At 43.1% G+C, this 7,388-nt stretch overlaps 3 protein-coding genes across 3 annotated transcripts; 1 reads left to right on the forward strand and 2 right to left on the reverse strand.

Moving 5' to 3' along the window:
* Window positions 1–105: 105 nt before the first annotated feature.
* On the reverse strand, window positions 106–4,354 carry hspa14 (heat shock protein family A (Hsp70) member 14). Its single transcript, XM_085902304.1, has 16 exons — window positions 4,256–4,354; window positions 3,795–3,971; window positions 3,077–3,720; window positions 2,759–2,839; window positions 2,471–2,553; window positions 2,320–2,368; window positions 2,134–2,239; window positions 1,985–2,075; window positions 1,809–1,913; window positions 1,541–1,702; window positions 1,320–1,475; window positions 1,115–1,217; window positions 784–999; window positions 489–653; window positions 316–383; window positions 106–253 (listed from the first exon to the last, which is right to left on the reverse strand). The coding sequence occupies exons 3-16, from the start codon at window positions 3,131–3,133 to the stop codon at window positions 175–177; spliced, it is 1,521 nt and encodes a 506-aa protein (XP_085758430.1). The 5' UTR covers window positions 3,134–3,720; window positions 3,795–3,971; window positions 4,256–4,354; the 3' UTR covers window positions 106–174.
* Window positions 3,309–5,097, forward strand: cdnf (cerebral dopamine neurotrophic factor). The gene is made up of 4 exons (XM_085902315.1): window positions 3,309–3,728; window positions 3,801–3,928; window positions 4,247–4,388; window positions 4,459–5,097. The coding sequence occupies exons 1-4, from the start codon at window positions 3,656–3,658 to the stop codon at window positions 4,629–4,631; spliced, it is 516 nt and encodes a 171-aa protein (XP_085758441.1). The 5' UTR covers window positions 3,309–3,655; the 3' UTR covers window positions 4,632–5,097.
* Window positions 4,647–7,193, reverse strand: krr1 (KRR1 small subunit processome component homolog). Its single transcript, XM_085902308.1, has 10 exons — window positions 7,074–7,193; window positions 6,535–6,710; window positions 6,334–6,468; window positions 6,135–6,260; window positions 5,983–6,066; window positions 5,847–5,903; window positions 5,453–5,623; window positions 5,300–5,377; window positions 5,117–5,210; window positions 4,647–5,020 (listed from the first exon to the last, which is right to left on the reverse strand). Exons 1-10 carry the CDS (start codon window positions 7,129–7,131, stop codon window positions 4,869–4,871), a joined length of 1,131 nt encoding a protein of 376 aa, XP_085758434.1. The 5' UTR covers window positions 7,132–7,193; the 3' UTR covers window positions 4,647–4,868.
* Between the last annotated feature and the right edge of the window lie 195 nt (window positions 7,194–7,388).

The following is a 7,388-nucleotide window of genomic DNA, read 5'->3' on the forward strand; positions in this document are numbered from 1 at the left end:
TGTTGGAACAAATCTTTATGCTCACCTTTTAATGATCCATCTTCCAATTGATTATGTACCATACATCTGATCAATAGTCATTGGCAGCCAAACGGGAATCAGATAATAGATTCACATGTTTATTGAATGGCTTACATAATTAGAAAAAAAAAAAGATGGTGTGTGATGGTGTGATCAGGATGCGGCGGCTATGTTGATTATTTCCGACCTCCCGCTGTTCTGCTCAACGCAGGCGACATGGAGGGAACCGTCCCTGTGACACACACACACAAAAAATTTGAGATGCCCACAAATGAAGTTGGTGATGAAAAGTACCTTTTCATGGTGACCACTGTATCAATGTTGTGGGGCTCATCGTTGGGCTCCAGGTCCCGAAGTATAATCTGTACGTATTTAAAAAATAATAATAATCATAATAATTATAAGCAAAAGGCTGCAAATAGGATTCCATAGCTAAATAAATGCAAATATGCTAAGGCTAACTATACCTTGGCGAGCTTCTCCGGCTGCTCAGAGTCAAATCTCTGATAAATCTCCAGGCAGAGCGAGGAGAGTTGGCCTCCTCCGCTCAAGGTGTGATTGCGGCGGGCAGGAAGCGGCAGTCCGGACGGAAGGAGCACAGTGAACTCCTCCGCTCCGGATTCATCCACCTGCTGCCGCACAGTCACAAAACACATTTTAGCTCGAGTATGTGATGACGAATCAATATTGCTGGAATTCAAGGGAAAAAAACCATTTCAAAGTGTGTTTATGAGAAGAAAAGAAAAAAATCACTGAGGATACCTTGAGTAGAATGTCAGAGGCAGACACATCCACTTGGACGGATTCTTCATCGGAGACAAGGTGGTCCTTGCCCACCAACAAACCTGCTTGGAGTGCCGCACCCACCGCAATCACCTCATCGGGAGGTGCCGAGCTCAGGAGCTCCACGTCGGGGAACATGTCGCGAATCATCTGCTGCAGACGGGGGATCCGCGCCGAGCCGCCGCACAGAACCACCTGCCAAAAGAACAATGTCAGCATTTATCTTCAGGTACAAATAAAATCAACCATTATCAGATAAATGGTTATCCCGTGATGTGGATGTGTGTGAAAATGGGGGAGTGGGCATTACCTTGTTGATGTCGGTGGTGGAGAGTTTGCTCTGCTCCAGTAAGCTTCTAATTGGCTGGATGCTCTTGTTGAAGAGGGAGGAGCAGAGCAATTCAAAACGAGCTCTGGGAGGACAGACAACAGTGTGGCAGTTATTTAAAAAAGAAAAAAAAAAAACATGTTTTTAAACAATATATTTTTGCTCCGACCACATTTTTCACACTAACCTGGAGACACTGCAGTCAAAGTCAGTGCCATCGTGCAGGGAGTCCACAAAGCAATTGGCTGATCCAAGTGTGGACAGGGAGTGTTTGGCCATGTCGGCTCCGTTCATCAACTTGAGCATTGCGCGGGCATTCTCGGTCACGTCGTGTTTAAAAGTGCTGCAGCAGTTCAACAATGAGTTGTCCGCTTAAAAAGTGGACCTAAGGATCGTGGCGGTAGGTACCGTTTGAACTCGGTGGCGAGATGCTGGGCCAAGGCTTGCGTGAAGCTTTCCCCGCCGATGCTGTGGTGGGTGTGGGTATTCAGGACGCGAAACATTCCTCCGTTCACCTGCAGCACGGTCACGCTCAGAGACGTACCGCCCAGTTTGTACACCAGAACATGGCTGCCGACATAAAACAACCAATTTCTGCTGTGGCATGACCATCGAATAGCTACTCTGTTGATCAAAAAAATATGTTCTTGTGGACATGATGGAAAAAGAAAGTCACCTCTTTGGAGCTGAACAGTCCTGTCCGATGTTATAAGCTAAAAGAGCGGCGGCGGGTTCGTGGATCAACCTGAGGACATTGAACCCTGCCGCTTCAGCTGCCTCCCTGCTCGGCAAAAAAACTCTAATTAGCACAGAAACGAAGTACGGGTGGATGGATGGATGGATGTGACCAACCTCAGTGCGTGCTTCTGAGAGGGCCCAAATTCAAACGGAACGGTAATGACGGCATCGCTCACGTCAGAGCCGAGAGCTGACTGAGCCGTTTCTGGACAAACAAATATCAGTAAATATATATATATTTTTTTTTATTTGCACATTGTTACCTTTCATCTTGTGAAATATGAGTTTGGCAACGTCCTCCGGAGCAATGTACTTGAGTTGTTCTCCTGCTGTAATCTCGTAACAGGGCTTCCCGGATCGGTCGACAACCTGTGCACAACACCAAATGCTCATAAGTGTACAATAAAAAACTTTAGGAGGAAGTTTCCATTAACGGCCAAAATACTCGCCTGGCATTTGGTCTGTGACTGATGAGCTTGCGTCTCTGCGTCATCAAAGCTGCTCATTGAGAAACAAGAAAATCACAATAGTTTTTTTTTTTAATAAAACCTTTTACCCTCATTTGACTTAAGCAAAGACACGAAGAAAATGTGGCATCACCTTCTGCCCAGGACTTGCTTGACTTTGTCAACCGTGTTGGCGGCATTGCGGACCCGCCCTTGCTTTGCTGCAATCCCCACAAGCTGCAGAAAACAAAACATTTTTGGGAAGCACATACTTTCATATACTACTGTAAAAAATATATTTATTACAATTTTTGTGGAAATGTTATGCTTAAGAAACTAAAGTATATCCCAGAAAGTTTGAAACTTTCTATCACTCAAATCTACAACCAAGTAACTTTGACGACAAAAAAAATAACTGATATAAGGTTTCAAAGCCTTTTACCTGCTCATTCTCTCTGTAAGCAACCACAGCAGGAGTCACTCTATCTCCTGCATCGTTGGCAATGACGTCAGCCCGACCGTCCTACACACGTAATAAAACCATGTTATTATAAACAAAAACTGAAAACACACAATGTAACAAGTAACTACACACAACTTGAGTACCTTTCGCTGGTGGTTATACAGTATCTATGGAAGTTAGCATGTTAGCATTTGTACAAAAAAGTCGCTATTTATGTCCAAATAAACTACTAAAGCGACGTAATTATGCGAACAATGCAACGATAACGTGAAGAGAAGATTGCCGGAAAGAACTGACCTTAAATACCGCCACACAAGCGCATGTGTAACCGAAGTGAACGCCGATAGCGGCCATGCTGAACGAGCTGTAGCCGGCATCACGTGGGCACGAGGCACACAAACGTCATCCGGGTGAAGACTTTCTGAATAAAAGCAAAACGTGACGTCTACAAAATAAGAGCTTTTAGAAACGCCACAGTGAGTGGAAAAGAATGGTCACATTTTCATCTTTTAAGCACAGAACACAACAATATTCAAGGTTTTTTTTAGGGCCCAGTACTTGACACAAATTCCACCAGAGGGCGCCAAATCAATATTTATATTAGACATGGCTTGGGCCTGACCTAAAACTACAGTGGAGATGACCTATTCAACAAATTGAGGCACATGAGTTTTTAATAAAATACTGCAAACAGAAAATGAATGGCTTGATAAAGAAAAATAAAACACAAGCACAAATGGAAGTGCAGAGAAGAATCCATAAATTAAGATTTAATGTCATACATTACTTGTGAAGACATCAACTTCGGTCCATGTGTCTCCGGGCTAAAAGGAGCACATTTGCTTTGGGCTGTGCAGCTATTAATAAGAGCAAACCATGTCACCACTTCTCGTCTACACTCTGCTGCTTTTCAACGGGGTGTCTTATTCCAAGGCAGGAAACTGTGAAGGTAAAAATAAGTGTCTACAATTTAAATATCTAGATTCCTAATCATTCATTGATTAATAATACCGGCCTGTAGTGTGCGTGGGGTTTCTCCATAGACTATATGGAAGTGTGACGTCGAATCACAAAGAGCTGACTCCGGCTCTGGTGGAGAAAGAACTCTTCCGGGCTTGTTCTGCCGCTCAGGGGAAGGAGGCGAGGCTGGTGAGAAGACTCTTTACATTTCTAAATGGAATGAAATATTTCCCTACAAAATAAAGATGAGCAAATAAATAGTACTTGGGCACACAAATCTATTTAAAAGTAAATTTTCTGAGAAACTTAATGTAAATGACCAAATCTTTTTTATTTACATACAAATGGTACAAACACAACATGCAGTTTTAATACAACCTAAAAAAAGACTAAATGAAAAAAAATGACCAATATGTAAGAACACTGACTTGTGGTCTTTCATAGCCTTTGAGTACCAAAAATAATTCTAAGCAACCAACTGTGCTTATGTTCTGTGTGATGTCACAGTGTTACTACCTAGGTGCCATCGATGACGCAGCCACCCGTGTCACAGCATCCGTGTCTCAGCCGCTAGCCTCCCACGTCCCTGTGGAGAAGATATGCCAGCGCCTCAGCAGCAGAGACACGCAGATATGTCAACTTAAACACGGTAACATATGCACTGACGTCCATCAAATTTGGACTTGCTTTTCAACCCCACCCCACCTTCCCTTTCTTAGAGCCTGAGTTGAGGGACCTGAGCAGTGAAGATCTGAAAAAGATGCGAGTGCTGGAGCTGAGGAACATTTTAGCCTCATGGGGTGAGGAGTGCAGAGGGTGCTTGGAGAAACACGAATTTGTCAACCTCATTCTGGAGAAGGCCCTGCTTCACACTCCTAAAGGAGACCTGTGAATGACTGGATATATATCTCAACCACAATCAAAACAGCTTTATTTTTAATTCATAGAGCAGAGAATAGATCTAAAAGATAAATACCAAATGAAAGAAAATCTGTACAACAGAATTAAAAGGTTCAGACTGAGATGTGATAAATTCCTCACAGAACTGGAACGCTGTCTTCACTTTGTCTCCCAAGTCCAACAAATTCCACATCACATGGGATGACTGACAGAGTTCTTGGTGTGCTTCTCAATTTTTGCTCTTTGCTTTCTTTTTTTTGTTTTTGGCGGAGCTGGTGACGGGAGGAGCCGGGTTCACTGGTGGAGCACCCAGCTTCTTGGTTTTGGCCTTTTTTACTTTTTCCTTAATGGCTTCAATGTCCAGCTTGCTTTCCTCGGGTGCTGCAACGGAAGGGGTGAAAACATCTTAGCCACAATGTCAACCTGCAATATTTTTTCTTTTTTTTTGCAGCTGTTGGAATTTTAAGACCTTACTACCTTTAGTTTTCTTCACTATGGGTTTCTCCTTAGGAGGAATAAAAGCTTTTTTCCTCTGCTCCTGCTTCTTGCTCAGGGCTTGGGCTTGCTTCACCTAAAAAGAAAAAGAGTTTGTCAGAAAAAGGCCTCCTTTAAATAAATAAAAAAAAATAAAAAAAATAATTGAAGCTGAAGTGCACTGGCCTTTATCTCTGCCATCTTCGCCATCTTCTTCACACTTGCTCGCAGGAAGAATTCACCTGAAGCCAATTCCTTGTCCACCTTTCAACAGGATCACAAAGTTGTCAATGATGACAGCTAAATGATAAAAATTCAGGAGCTTTTGCGCGCACTCACCTGGCTGTCTGGCTGTGGTGGTGGGAAGGGAGTGTACTCCTTCTTCACAGCCTTCTTCTTGGGTTCCTTCCGCTTTGTCAAGTTCTTGTGTCGGAACTTAGGAAGGAAGCGTTCCCAATCCTGTATGCGGAGTTCGGTGTCTTTGGACAGTTCCCGTTTGATCATCAGCGTCTGGCAATTCCAGCAGAAATATAAATCAAAAATAAATCATTTGGTAAAACAGTGGCATGCATCAGATATTATCTTTGGTGCCCTCAGCCCTGGGTTGAGCCAACCTTGGCAATCAAACCCAGAGAGAGTGATATCTGTCACAAGGGTCAGAACAAGGATGAAAATCCATCTTCATTGGGCACGGGCAAAAAATGGTGTCAGGAAATCAGGCAAGCCATCGCACCTTTATGTTGTAGATTGGATGGATGTTTTTCATCGTGTCCATGACAACTTTGCGCACCTGAACAAGATCGCACACAAAAACCTTATAGATCATACAATAATCGTAAAATTTTATTGACATGACGCGAAGTGCTTACCTCTTTTAGTCCACTGAAGGGTCCCAGTGCTGACACGGTGTTGCCCTGAACCATCACATAGCAATTGGTCAGCAGTTCTAAAGCCTGGACAAGACAGCAACATTATTATTAACAGAGGTTGCTTCAGACATCCAACAAATATAAGGACTCACTTTCAAGGTGGAACCTTTCGGGCCAATAAGACGCTGTCTCCGCTTCACAAACCGCTCCCTGTTCCTCACCATGGTGCCAATTTTGATGATGTCACACGCCACATCGTCCTGTAATATCCGTACAGCCTGGTGGCGAAAAACAATTGCATCTAAGTAAAAGACGGCAAATTACGTCGGCTCTCGCGATAGGAATATTCACCTGTTCAAATGGAACGCTTCTGGCAAGCAGCTTGATGAGATCCCTGGCTCTGATGATGACATATGGGTCATAGGTTTTTTTAGTGGTGCAGACAGTCATGCTTCCTTCAATCAGGTCAAGGGAGGCTTTAATATGCTGAAAAGAAAGGGGTCAATCAAATTGCGGCCATTTTGTGGCGTGACTGTTTTATGGCATACTCACAGTTTCTCCCAAAGCCTTCTCCACCAATGGCCAGCAATCTTTTAGATAGGCCTCTCTGTATTTTGGGAAGAGGGTGGCAAAGCTGCTCTCCTCCAACATACCGCGAGGGTTGTCTTCTTTGGTAAAGGGCTCCTCTTTCCAGCCATCGGGAACAGTCAGCAGATCGGCTTCATCCACTGTGTGCCAAAAATCAAATTCATTATGTAAGGTTTGAGACTACATTCACTTTGTTGTGGATAAAACCGCCAGGAATCAGGTTTAATTGTTATGTTACAAGAATATTTAGTCATTTAAAAAAACAAAACGACATCTCCAGAACTCTATGAAAAGGACAAACCTCCTTAATTTAATTCTTAACGAGCCAAATGATGAATTAAACAAGCCAGCACGTTGCTTAGTAATAGCGTAGGTGCTAAATCCTACACGCCTACCATTCAACGTGTCGGTAAGCATTAAGATAAGCAGTGATTTAAACTCTTCTTCTCGATAATGTTACACTGTATTTTGACAACATACGACAAAATAAATGTACAACTCACCCGGATTTTTTTCCTTTTTGGACTTTTTCCCAGTTTGCGCTTCACTCACGCTGTCCATGGCTGTTCTCAGACGGAAGTGACGCAAAGCATTCTTCTTTGTTTTGTAAAGTTCATCGCAAGCGTGAGGCTAACGTGCTACACTGCTGCCACCATTCGGCGACATATTATGCAGCAAGTATTGATTTACTACGAGACTGATGACACATTTTATAAACCTCAATTTTAAAATGGCTCACATTTGATTTACTCGTAGCCATTAAAAGATTTGGAAAGACAAACAAGGAATTCATTTAGCCAAGTAGATTTGTATGAATG

This window comes from Syngnathus leptorhynchus, chromosome 21, assembly GCF_054491065.1.
Source record: "Syngnathus leptorhynchus isolate UIUO chromosome 21, UIUO_Slep, whole genome shotgun sequence".
Taxonomy (NCBI): Eukaryota; Metazoa; Chordata; class Actinopteri; order Syngnathiformes; family Syngnathidae; genus Syngnathus; species Syngnathus leptorhynchus.

Excerpts from the sequence above, each read along its gene's own strand:
- krr1 (XM_085902308.1), bottom strand. The coding sequence starts at position 7,131 with ATGGACAGCGTGAGTGAAGCGCAAACTGGGAAAAAGTCCAAAAAGGAA. Across the intron at positions 6,261-6,333 it reads GAAGCGTTCCATTTGAACAG|GCTGTACGGATATTACAGGA; the intron begins GTGAATATTCCT and ends TTTCGCCACCAG. Across the intron at positions 5,378-5,452 it reads CACCACAGCCAGACAGCCAG|GTGGACAAGGAATTGGCTTC; the intron begins GTGAGTGCGCGC and ends TCCTGTTGAAAG.
- hspa14 (XM_085902304.1), bottom strand. The coding sequence starts at position 3,133 with ATGGCCGCTATCGGCGTTCACTTCGGTTACACATGCGCTTGTGTGGCG. Across the intron at positions 654-783 it reads CCTCTGACATTCTACTCAAG|CAGGTGGATGAATCCGGAGC; the intron begins GTATCCTCAGTG and ends ACTGTGCGGCAG. Across the intron at positions 384-488 it reads AGCCGGAGAAGCTCGCCAAG|ATTATACTTCGGGACCTGGA; the intron begins GTATAGTTAGCC and ends AAATACGTACAG.
- cdnf (XM_085902315.1), top strand. The coding sequence starts at position 3,656 with ATGTCACCACTTCTCGTCTACACTCTGCTGCTTTTCAACGGGGTGTCT. Across the intron at positions 3,729-3,800 it reads CAAGGCAGGAAACTGTGAAG|TGTGCGTGGGGTTTCTCCAT; the intron begins GTAAAAATAAGT and ends ACCGGCCTGTAG. Across the intron at positions 4,389-4,458 it reads GATATGTCAACTTAAACACG|AGCCTGAGTTGAGGGACCTG; the intron begins GTAACATATGCA and ends TCCCTTTCTTAG.